The 13,266-nt window shown below is 37.5% G+C and overlaps 1 protein-coding gene across 1 annotated transcript in view; it reads left to right on the forward strand.

Moving 5' to 3' along the window:
* The first annotated feature begins 982 nt into the window (after positions 1-982).
* Positions 983-13,266, forward strand: part of atrnl1b (attractin-like 1b) — a 64,648-nt gene continuing 52,364 nt past the window's right edge. The window contains exons 1-6 of the mRNA XM_044102277.1: positions 983-2,083; positions 7,610-7,693; positions 9,585-9,698; positions 9,917-10,045; positions 10,134-10,342; positions 11,715-11,889. Coding sequence (XP_043958212.1) covers positions 1,833-2,083; positions 7,610-7,693; positions 9,585-9,698; positions 9,917-10,045; positions 10,134-10,342; positions 11,715-11,889 — 962 coding nt within the window. The 5' untranslated portion in view covers positions 983-1,832. The remainder of the gene's footprint in view (positions 2,084-7,609; positions 7,694-9,584; positions 9,699-9,916; positions 10,046-10,133; positions 10,343-11,714; positions 11,890-13,266) is intronic.

The following is a 13,266-nucleotide window of genomic DNA, read 5'->3' on the forward strand; positions in this document are numbered from 1 at the left end:
TTGCTCTTGTAAATTTTATTATTTGTAATGCCTTCATCACACAACCACTGTATGTCACAGTGTTTAGACTCCTGTAGTTTGCTCTGCCGTATATGCGTTCTCTTCAGGGACTCCAGCTTGCTCCGACAGTTCAAAAGCATGGCTGTTAACTGCTCTCTCTTAAATTGCCTCTAGGTATAACTGTGTGCATCGTTGTTTGTCCTGTGTATCTCTGAGTTGCCTAGCTGTACAAGGACACATCTAAAATAATACAGCCCTTAGTTTGTGCTGCTGCTTCTTTAAGAATAATCAGAGCTCGTTTTTCTCAGTTATCTGATCCACCCTGAGTCATCTAAACAGCAAAAATAATTTGGAAATTAGTCAGGAAATCCTTTATTACAGCCACAACTATAAATCTTAGGATAGCTTCAACATCAATATTTTTGTTTGTCGTGTTTGTATATTTTTTCCAGGAATATTTCATAACATCTTATTGGTACAAATCAAGAAGACAGTAACTATTTCAATAACTTATCCTGTTTTTTTTAAAGTTGTCAAATTTTGTTATTACATTGTAAAATCGATGTAAAAACACACTCCTCCCTCCCACAAGAGAACTGTTTTCTTCTTTCTTATCAGAAGGAAATCAAGCTGCACTGATTTTTTTTTGGTATTTTCTGATCACTAAAAATGTGAAACTATTTTATAACTAAACATGTGTATTTTACAAACTAATCAAATATGCATTTTCTTTCTTTCTTGTTTTTTATCACTGGTTTCTGAAAAGATAATCCAATCACCAAAACTTTCACAGACCGTACATATGACCAACTAATAATTATCAGTTAATAAATGCTTTTATAAAAATTATAACAAAGGCGAACGTAGGCATCTATATTTTGGGAAGTCCTTGACCTACATGACACATTGGCCAACTGTGTCCGTTTCTGAGCGCTATGTCTTTAAGTGGAGCTTGTTTGCAGTGCGCATGCTCATGCTCTGTTTAGTTTTCTCCAACCTGAAGAGCTCTGGCTGCCTAGCTTCGCATCGCTGTCTGTTGTTGTGAACCTTCGAAGGAAACGAGACATTTTTTTTCCCCAGCTGGAATATAAAGGAGTTAGCAAGAGAGGATAATGTGACAGAAAGCCACGCTTGAGGAAGTCTGGAACCGCAGTGGAAACCGACTGTTTGGGTGAAGAAAAGCTAAACTGTTCGCTGAAAATACCCCCCCAGCAGCAGTAGAGGGGCAAGAATAGCCTTCACGGTTCCCTCATCACAGCACATCCACTGCGGCAACCCTTCTCTCTGACTCTGGCGACTACAAACGCTTCCGCCACTTTTGGATTTTTATGTGTGACTATTTGGGTGGAAAAAAAGATTAGGTGAAAACCCAGCAGCTAGAGGAGCTACCCGCTTTTAGTATGGAGGTTTGTTAACGCATTAAAATGGCTGCTGAGATGGTATTTGGGAGAGAATGGTTCTAATTCAACGTATCAAACCGCAAATGAGCTACTCAGGCTAACAAACTGTATTAGTTTGGCCTATGAGAATATTCAGCCAACAGCAGCTTTTGATTAAACGTTTATTGTTTCTTTAAATAGGCGCTTCCAAGGAAGAAGTGGTGAAGGGAATTCCTCTCAATCCAAGTCTATGCATGCGGTTAACCGAGCAGCTTTAGTAGACACACATTGCAATTATTTCAGGTCTTTTTAAGTCTTAATCGATTATGCCCACCACTCAACAAACATGCAGGACTTCTTTGTTATAGTTGAAGCGTCCTGAGAAGTCAAGGCTTTCTCTCTGAGAAGGCCCCGCTTGGTCGACCTGGAGGGGAGGAAGAAAGAAGAGGAACCATGGAGATTGGAGGAAGATGTAAGACTAGACATTTTCTATTCGGGCCGAAGCTAGTTTCGAGGAGCGATTCGAGGGGAATCCACACATATCTGGTGGTGTATGCTTTGTTTTCCTTCGTGCTGTTAACGCACGCCTCCCCGGCGAAATCCTGTGACAAGAGCTGTAACTCGGGGAAATGCATCAACGGATCCTGCATCTGCGAGCGAGGATGGGTCGGAGATCAATGCCAGCACTGCCAGGGGAGGTTCAAGTAAGTGGCCGAAATCCTCTTTCAGGATGCCGGTCTCTGAGTAATTTCTCTAGGAATGATCGGAGGCGGGGATCAGTAGGTGAGCAGCATCCAGTGGCTGCTGTTTAATTTAGGAAATCGGTGTCAGTGAAAGTCATCAGGAGATGGGAACAACATATGTGTTGGTCCTGTTTGTGCAAATGACCAAAAACACTCCTGCTGACTCACTGCGTAATAGGATGAGTCCTGCTCAAAACCGGTAATTGTGGAAAAAGTTAGAAGCCCTGCAAATGCATCCCACAGTTTTAACACAAACACTTCATTTCAAAACCGACATGTTGTGCTGTATTATCTTTTTCATCGTGTGTTCATACTTTTTTTTTTTTTTTTTTTTTTTTTTTTTTTAGCAAACATAGTACTGAGTGAGCAACTGTAAATCTTTTATTTCCATCACGTAAAAGTCAAAAACCCTTTTATTGTTATTGAGTCTACAGCACAACAAGATCCAGAGTCCAACACAATAATTTTGGCAGCTACACAAAAACAGCAAGCTCTGACAGGTGATCTACAAAACGCAGCATCTTATCATTTTAAATTGGCCCCAAGCTTCAGGGTATTGCATTGGGACTTTAAGTGATAAATTAACACAAGATATGGAATAATCGTAAACTACAGTTGAAACCAGAAGTTTAAATACATTGAATAACAAGACACCAATTTTCTCATCGTCTAAATTTAAATCAGGCCAAACTTTTCTCGTTTTAGTTAGTAATACCAAAATTATTTATAGTCACCAAATGGCTCAGAGAAGCTGTCACAGATTTATTTATTAACATCTTAGAAATCTGAGGTTTATCAATTAGTATCATGTTTTCTGCTCAAGTAGGAAATCAAAAAGTATTTCAAATATGAAGTGATGGAGCAGCCTTCATTCTTTTAACTCTATTTGGCTCTTTAATACTTTAGGTAATTTTTATGCAGGCTTCACCCCTGTATAGCATTTAGGAGGGTTGTGTTTTATCTGTATGATTTGGGTCAAGCCTTTTGGGTCTCTTTCCAAAAGCTTCTCACAATAGTTTTCTGGAGTTCTGACCCATTCCTCCTGACAGAACTGGTGGAACCGAGCCAAGTTTGGAGGCTGCCTCACTAACGCGTCTTTTCAGATCTACCCACAACTTCCCTTAGAAATGACCTTATTAGTAAATAGTGTTCAAAGGTGTGTTTGGCTTAAGTACAAATTAGAGCTGATCAATGTCACCATCAACATTTTAATATCAATGTTTTCAATATTGCAATTGTAAAGGATGTTTCGAGTGCCATATGTAATTATGCATCAAGGTTTCAGTGTTGTGCTTTTACACTGCATGGCAGTAATATTTTTTAGCCAGTAGGGAAATCTCTAATTGCCATTGGTACAAACCATTGCTATATTTTAGTGAAGCTATGGTAAAGCTTTTAGATCAGGGTGGGGAAATGGTGATGATGTAAACTTAGACAAAAAGAATCGGGGACGATTTTCCTGATGCAATTGCTGTATAAATGGTGGCTGAATCTGATTGTGAAAAAACTATTTGTTGAGTTAGTAAGAAATATAGACACTTAAAAATACTGAAATACTTTACCATGTTCTTTGTTTTTCTTTAGAAATTCTGCTTGGTCTGAATAATTTTTTATATAACCGTTAAAAAGAAATGGAGTAAAGGAGTCTGAAAATAAGTCTTAAGTTGCTTTAAAGCAACGGGTTTTAGTGTGTTGTTGAATTGTTTATGTCAGAAAGCTGCACTTGACATTAGGTTTGGAAACTATGCTAAAGCTAAGAGAAACATGGTGTTTCATGCTGTAATAAGCTAGAACAAACTGAATTTAGGCACCTCTGCATAGAAAGTATGTCTTATCAGATTCAGGGGTTTCTTTCTTTTTTCAAAGGAAGTGACATTTTCAGCAGTTTGTGTGGGCAGTCACCATTGTGTAATAATATGTACTGTATTTTTAAATTTTTTTGCACTGTTCAGTATAGTAGCCATCCATTTGTCCATATACCTATCAAGTCATTTGTCAATGCTTCCTTATATTATTTTGTTTATCCATCCATGCATTCATACATATGTCCATGCATTGATCGTCCAGCTGGTTGTCAATTCATCCACGCTCTGTCTTGCAGAAATATCTCCCATAAATACATACCAAACATCTGCATTATGTTTTGAAAAAAGAAAAAAAGGTAAAATGACTCTGGACCTCTAGAAATTTCTGCAAAGAAAAGCATCAAATTGGGCCATAAAAAGATGTAAAAAGGAGAATATCAAATCTATTCTCCTGATTTAGTGTTTAGAGGTTTTTGTCATAAGATCTTTCAAATAAAAGATGTTTGTCTCTTCTCGGCATCGCAGCACATATTCTAAACCAATAACCCTTTCCAGTACACAGGCTTTATTGACTCAGAGTTGCAAATAGATTCTCAATTAAATCCCCAAACATATAAATCAGTTTGGCTTTGTGACAAGAGTGAGCACCCAGTGGCTTTGAGGAAACATCTGTAATCCACTTAAATTTCCATAAACCTCTCCACTCTCACAGCAGAGCTTTTAATGGATGAATTCTCAAAACAAAGGAATATGTGTCATTTGGTGATACAAGTAACACATATTTGGTGATACAAGACAAAACAAATAGGGTAGATATGATAAAATCTAAGAATGCAATGGCAGAATTAATGGCTGCCAGCTTGGTAATGGTGTTGCATGGCCTTTCATTACAGCTTAGCGGCTCTCAGTGACACAGATGTAACTTGATCTCTATAAATAGCATTGCACTTAATGTGGTTACAGGTTTTTGCTGCTGGTTGTCATCAGACATGTTGTGGAGTAACGCCTCTGCAAAACGCAAGACACTTTTGAACTGTGATGTTCTACAACATGTGGCATATGCACATAACTGGAAATGTTGTCTTCATTCAGGGTTATGTGTATGCCTGTCGCCGTACGATAAATTAAAACTATCGATGTCATTTTAATTATCGGCGTTATCATCTCTTCCAGCCCTTTTCTCTTTCTGTTGATGACGCTAAATGAAAAAAGGCTAAACTCCGGTGCTCTCCACTGATCCTCCCTTCCTCATTTCCTTAGTGTAATGCCCAGCGCACACTACACCATCTTAGTGCTGTCGGTCGATTGTCGGCCCATTTTCAAAATCTGAGAGACCGCACATTAACCGACAGAAATCCTAGGTATAACGGTTCGATCGGGTTCCATCGGGTTCGATCGTGCCGTGTGGTGTCCAACAGTGGGCACCAAATAATGGCTAAAAGTCCAGTTAACTAATTTTAAAACCAGGCATTAATCAATGCTTTACTACAATTTACCTGCAACGCATGTGGCTCTAGTGTCAGCGTAACGTCCTGACTGAATGAAAATCATTGTAATCTATTTATGTCACGTTAACGAAGAACAGCTGAAAAGTTACCGGGTTCATCAACGTAGCGATTTCGCTCCAACTCCTCCCCTCGTCATTTCTATATTCTTTGTACGAAATGTTTTATAACCGTTAATGTTGTTTCCACATACCATCTCCAATATCCGCTGGACTTCGGGTTGCGCCGTGTCAGCTGTTTGGCATTCCCCTCTGTAATTTCCCCTCAGAAAGCAGGAGGAGAATCCGCGCTTTCTGATTGGCTACCTGTCACATTCAACAGGCTGCGGTAACGATCCCAGTGGGGAAAACCCCTGATTTAGATCGGAGCGCCACGACGATCTAGCGTAACACACCACACACTACAGGATGATAACAAGCTACAATCTTAGAAAGATCAAAGTTCTAAGATTGTGTAAGGGGAAAATGTAGGTGTGAACTAATGTGTAGTGTGAACTATTGCATCAGTCGGATGTGCCCATCTTCTCTATTTAAATCTAATGATTACTGAAGGACAGTATGGTAAACAGACTTTATAATCTGCACTCTTTTGGTTGAATGCAGTATTTATTTACTCTTTGGCTTTATGTTATTTCGTTTTTATTCAAGTACATTTTTGTTAACGGAGACAGAGAATCAATTTTATTTTTATTTTCTGTTGTTTTGTTTATTTTGTTTATCAGTTCCGATGTTGGGTGTTCTTTTGAAAATAAAGTGTGTCTATCTTTGGCTGGAAATCGCATGCATTATTATGTCATTTCCATTGAATCAGTGTAAAAAGGTCTTCAAACAATACTATCGTCTATCGCAATAGTTTTTTGAGACAATTCATCGTTCAGCAAAATTTGCTATCGTGACAGGCCTATGTGTGTGTGGTGTCACAGTTCTGTAAACTGCAGGAGGCTGCCAAACAGATTGTGTTTCTCACTGTACCTTCAGGTCCAACATGAAAGATTAATCTTTCTTTTGGACAATTAAACATCCTCTGGATGTTGTCTTTTCTCTGGCTGCATGTTTAATTCATTAGATCTCATCTTCAATACTTAATGGGAAGTTGAATGGGATTTTGAAAGAGAATTTATGTCCTGTGAACTTTTTGTGGTTTTGTCAAATAAAATCTTTGACAGACTCGGAGCAAAGTTGTAGTTCCTCCACTTTTACGTGTTTTTCAGACTTTGTAAAACAATAATTTTCACTATATTGTGTTGGTTTGCTACATAAAATACCAAGAAAATGCACAAAATCTTTCAGTTCCTAACATAGAAGAATTTGAAAAGTTCTAGGGACTTCAATAGTTTTCCAAGGTGCTGTTTCCCCCTCAGCTTCAAACTACTTTAAATCGGAGAGTTTAAAACTCTGAGGGTCTAATAGTACAGCAGTCAGCTTGTGTTTACTTTTTATCAAGCCTGCCATGTTTTTGTGATGCATTTGCTCCCAAACATCACAGAGAGGAAAATCATTTTCGGGCTCCTTTCTTACAGATGGTGTCTAATTATATGCCCTCTGTCGCTGTGAAACATGGCAGTGGGCGGTCACTTAAAGACTTTTTTTCTAAGGATTAAAGGATCTATTTCTAAAGACTGTAAATGGTGTCTTTTGGTTGCTTGAGCCTATTCCTATGCTCACTGGGCTTCTTTAATGCTGACTATTTAATCTGCAGAACTAAAGGCACACTGTGAAGTTATAATTGAGGCTTTTTGGGCAATTTAGTTTTTGGAAAAAAATCTGTTTTGGTTTAGGATTAAAACAGAGAGATGTGATTGTAATTTCTATGTCTTTTAATCAATTATGGAGCTGAATGTTTTGTAAAGAAATGCAGTTCTTTTAACCTACATACTCAGAAAGCATTTGGATGTGTGTGGGCCCACAGCAGAGACCCCTCCCATCTGGGCAGAAAGGCTTCATCACAGGGGTGGGAGGAGCTGATCATAAACAGAACTCATGGTTTGATGTTCGGTCACCCTTCCCTCTGAGGGGAGAAAACCATAATAACAAAATCTGATCATAGCTGAGTCACCACATCCTCTCACTGGGGGGATGAAGCATTTACTTTTGTTTCATTAATATGTTTTCCACACTGTGCATACCAATCCACTGAAACAATTTCTTTTTAATGTTGTTTTGTTTTTCACTTTCCAGATTGACAGAACCTTCAGGCTACCTCACCGACGGGCCCTTCAACTACAAGTTCAAAACAAAGTGCACCTGGCTCATTGAGGCCTAGTGAGTGCTTCATTCGATTATTATGCTGAAGCTGAACAGTCGCTGCAAAATTGAGAATTTATTGATATTTGCCTTGACAGTAAAAAGGCTTCAGGACAACTTGTCCCTTTGCTGCAGTCATTTGTATTACTCAGCCGCTGCCATTTTTTCCCAAATTAATCCCAACTGGTAAACAAACAAACCATTTGGTGAAAAATGTATTTAATCAGTGATTTAATTTGTTTAAAAAGGCCCAATACTTCCTGTTGTTCCACTCAATGTGGAACAAAACGGTGGTCAACTTGTATGAAATATTATCAAAGGGCCTGATCAAGCAAAAATACTTACAATCACACTCCTCCCTGTAGATATTATTAGGGATTTATATTCACATGTTCTTATTATAGACAGAGAATGTAGGAAAGTTTTCTGTGTAGACCCATTTGTGCCCAGGTTTTAACTTCTTGTGTGATGCTACTTCAATATTTCCACATAACGTTCAGTTTTAGAAGTGCACAATCTCTCCTGCAATAAAATAGCCCCACCACATGATGCTGCCTCCCCCATGCTGCACAGTTGGGATGATGTTCCCAGTCTTATACTTTTACTCCAGATGTAATGTTGGTTATTATGACCAAATAGTTCCACTTTAGTTTCATCAGACAACAGGACATGCCTCCAAAATTGAAGGTTTTAGTCACTGCGTGCTTTTGGAAAATAAAGTCTGGCTTTTTTATATTTCTTTTGGAATAATGGCTTCCTCCTAGCTGAATGGCCTTTCAGTACAGGACACATTCCACTGGGGATATTGACACAGTCTTATTAGCTTTATCCAGCATTTTCACAAAGCCTTTGGCTTTTTTCTGGAATTGATTTACAGATTTCAGACGAAAAAAAATCATGTCTGGGAAACAGGAACCCATCTCCATCCTGAGTGGTATGATGGTCAGACATTCCCATCATGTCTGTACTTGCATATAATTCTTTGTACAGATAAATGTGATACATTCAACCATTTAAATTTTTCTCAAGATTGAATCAGACTTATGGGGCTTCATAGTTCTTTTTATGACTTTGTCATGGTATCAAACAAGAAGTCAAAAAGTTCCAGGTGTAGCCTTAAAATACGTCCACAGCTGTGGCTCCAATCAACATTTTCAATTGTCTTTGTCTAAATTGAAGCGAAGTTGCAAAGAATCGTCAAAACGTCCTGTGGCAGATGGCTTCTTTTTTTGTGTGGAGTGATGTGGGCACAAATGTGGAGCACCCACTTAACTTTAGTCATCCTGTAAAAACAAATGATGCTTAAATGGCATAATATAAAACGTAACAGAAAATGCAAAAGTTTCTGTATGATCGTGTTTCTGCTTCGCTTTCATAAACGGTAGTTGTCATGAAGGATCAAAAACCTATATACCTTTAGTGACCTTTAATTTTTATGCCAACTCAAACCACCATTTAGAACCATTTAGCCAAAGTTAGCTTGCTATTTTCATTTCCAGTTGGTTTTGGAATGTTTCTGTGGACTAAGAGCATTATTAGACCAAAACAAAATCATTATTTCATGTTTGCTTTGTAAATTTTTTACAAAACTTTTTTCTTTCATAAAGAACTCAAATTGCTGAGTGTAACTACTTGATACTCTTCTTTTTAGGCCTCTGAGGAAGGCCTAAAAACAGAAGTAAATAAAAACTACGTCAGCAGTTGAATGATCTATGAATTTAAATGTTATAGTATTTTTTGTAGCTGTTGCTGATTTCTGGTGCATGAAAAACATTTAAAGTCGTAGTTTTTTAACTCTAATGTTTTTATTTGCATCTTTTTCTGCATATTTCTTCCAAAATTAAGCTGTAAGTATTATTCCAACTCTCACTTATTAGACAGAAACACTTAGATGTTCTTTTTCTTTCAGCCCTAATGCGGTTCTGCGGTTAAGATTCAACCACTTTGCCACAGAATGCAGCTGGGACCACATGTACGTCTATGACGGGGACTCTGTTTATGCTCCTCTGGTTGCTGTTTTCAGGTGAGAAACTTTCGATTGATGAGTCGATATGCACACATCTAAACTTTGAAGTGAGAAAAAATAAATAAAACCACTTCCTATGTCACAAGGAAATGCTTTATTTTTTCCTAGTTTTGAAGTTTTTCTGTTTCAGACTTATAATTTTTTGTAATATTTTTCTAGAAGTATTAGTAGAAGTATTCAGAACGCTAAATGGATTTGTGCAAATATTTCCACAGTGGCCTGATTGTAGCAGAGACACGGGGTAACGAGACAGTTCCTGAAGTTGAGACGACTTCAGGCTATGCACTGCTACACTTTTTCAGCGATGCTGCCTACAATCTGACAGGATTTAACATACTCTACTCGTAAGTATTTGATGCTAAGCATTTCAGTTGTATTTCAGCTGATAATTATTTGAACCAATCTTTTCTATTCATTTATTTTCATTTTCAGGATAAACTCTTGCCCCAATAACTGCTCTGGTCATGGGAAGTGCACGCCGGGGAACTCGGTCGCCAGCAGAGTGTACTGTGAATGTGACAAGTACTGGAAGGGCGAGGCGTGTGACATCCCCTACTGCAGGAACAACTGCGGGAGCCCCGACCACGGCTACTGCGACCTCACCGGCGAGAAGCTGTGTGTCTGCAATGACAGCTGGCAAGGTGAGAGCCGAGGGGGAAGAGAAGAAGATGATGCTTATAAGTCAAAGTGACTTCTGCAAGTGGGTGGGATGTGAATGCTGATGTAGGCTGGTATAGATTTTCACTGTATGTTAACCTTGAGGAAAAATACAGAGATTTCACAGTATTTACAAAAAATGTTGAGTCTAAGAAGTAGGACATTTTCTTATTGCTTCATTTAGAATAAAATCCACTGTTATTTGTGCTATCTTCATTACCAAGTTTCTAATGAGGTTTTCTCTAAAATTAAGGTATTTTTATACATAGAGCAGAAAATTATTACTTTGTTTAAAAATGAAGCAGATCTGGATCTTCTGCAAAATATTGCTGACGCCTATTGTGATAACTTCCCTCTTTCGAAATGTTGACAGAATTTTTCTGCATCATGTGCTAAATTGTTGGTGATGTCATGAACAGTATGATACCAGGGAAAGCAGGAACAGCTGTGTTGTGTTATGACACAATGTAACGCTGATTGCTATCATGTTGATAAGCCCTTTGACTGCGCCTTATTATATTTTTCCAGCTGGAAGGAAGCAAGAGGTTTTGCATGATGGAACTTGACAGTAATTTAGCGTACCCTTTGCTAACACGCACTGACGTTTGAAAACTTCTTCCATTTGATTAGTTCAGGCTTATGTTCAGGTTTGGCTTGCTTGCAGTTTATATTAGTGAAAATATTCCTGCCAGTTACAGTTTACATCTTAAAAATTGTAAAATTTAGGAGCATGTATTTTATTTATTTTTTTTGCCTTGAAGTACAATACTCTGAAAAATAGCCTTATCACTTGATCTTCTTTAAATCATGTTATATTTCAGCAACAAACTTTGGTGTGTTAGAGTATACAGTTCTCCTATACTGTGTTCATTTTCAGTTGAAAAATTGAGCAGTGCTCATTTTATCTAACCTTACTTTAAACTCTCATAACTTTATCCCTGACCTGTCTGTTGTGGTCCATGATCTTCATGATGCCGTTTGTTCTCAGATGTTATTCGAGGCTTTTGCAGAGTGAGTTGTATTTCTGGTGAGATTAAATAACATGCAGGTTATCTCTATTTACTAGGTTACTGTCTTCTGAATTCAATTGTTTGCTCTGAATTTTAGGAGCAAAATTGGAAAGGGACTGAAAACGTTTTTTGTTCTAAAACCTTCGTCTATCACATCTAAAACCATTAAAACATATTTAGGTTTGCAGTTGGAACATGACAAAATGTGAAAGGAGTTCATATTTAAGAGGTATGGACACCTAAAAGTCAATGTAGATGTGTTACAAAGAGCTTGTTGTATTGTGTTATTGTATTTTTAACTTGTATCTCATAATGCCTTCCCTCTCTGCTCTGTTTATCTCTGCAGGCCCAGATTGCTCTCTGACTGTACCTTCAACCGAGTCCTTCTGGATCCTCCCAAGCGTCAAGCCCTTTGGCACCTCCCTCGCCAGGGCTTCCCATAAGGCCGTGGTGCAGGAGAAGATCATGTGGGTGGTGGGTGGATACACATTCAACTACAGCTCATTCCAGATGATTCTCAAGTAAGTTGTTGTTTAAATATATATTTTTTATATATATTCTTAAAATTAGACAGCTTAAAGAAATTGCAATCGAAAACACTAAAACATTACTTTTGATCTTTGTCTGGTTATTGATGGTATTTGCCAGAGAAGCCAACACCATTATTCTCTGATTTTTTTTTTCTGATTTATTTTGGAGAGATCAGAGGCTGGTGTGGGCAGTTTGTAGTAGAAGCTGCTTCCTTGGAATTTTTGGTCCGTTAATGGCTTTGTGTTTCCATATGAACGGCTTTTTGTTGTCATTGACGTTCTGCTCAGTGTTTATTAATCACCAGGTGTGATGATTCCTGATGTTCCTGCTCTGTTTTGTATGAATAGCAGAGTACTGATGTGACCAGGTGTTCCTGTTTATTGCACACAAGCTGTAAATTATGTACACTAATCACTGCAGAGCCTGCAGCTGAACCAATGCATTGTTTACGTCTTTACAAATAAAGCATCAGTTGATGTGCTTGTGACCAGATTCAAACCAACAACATGAGTGGAAAAAAGGGTTTAAGAATGTTTATTTATATTATATTTATATTATATTAACAAAGTGAAATGCATTATGTAGATTAATTACACACAGACTGTTTTCAGGCTTTTATTTCTGTTAATTTTTCTGATTACAGCTAATGAAAACAAGATATTTAAGATTTGAATATTAAATCAAACCAATAAAAAACATGTTTAAAGCCAAAATATGTGTTTAAAGAAAGTTCTGCTCACTACCTGCTTAGAAAGTATTTTCAGAAATTACTTTTAATCTGACAAACTAGGTTTGGTGGTGCGTGTATTATAGTTTTTTTATATGACCTTATATACACAGACACACTGATCACCCTGAGATTTTGAACTTCTTCTCAAGACAGAGACTTAATTTCTGTTGTCTGTCCTAAAAAGATTGCTTACAGGTGAAAATGGCACATTTGGAAAAACATCACAATTTTATGGTTGCATGATATTTATACAATTATTACAAAATAAAAAATACTTCTAAAATGAGTTACTTGCTTTTATTTCAAGCTGAACTCACATTGCACCTTTCATCCAGATTCTTAACTATTTACAAGAAACTACAGGCAATTTAAATTTTCTTGGAAATTAGGTGTAAGTGCAGACTATTTATGCCTTTGGCTCTTATTGTGACGGTTTGCATTTGTTGTACTGATGCTTCTCACACCATAGATACTTGTCAGACCGCTTCTAGGTCTTCCTTAATTGATGTTTGAGTTGTCATGAAGTATCAATTGGTAAATAATAACATATTTAATGCAAAGTTGACACTTTTAATGGACTTTTAATACAAGTTTTAATGTAACTTTCCACTAAAGTGTCATTTTTTTTTACCAAATA

The sequence above is a fragment of the Gambusia affinis genome, linkage group LG20, assembly GCF_019740435.1.
Source record: "Gambusia affinis linkage group LG20, SWU_Gaff_1.0, whole genome shotgun sequence".
Lineage (NCBI taxonomy): Eukaryota > Metazoa > Chordata > Actinopteri > Cyprinodontiformes > Poeciliidae > Gambusia > Gambusia affinis.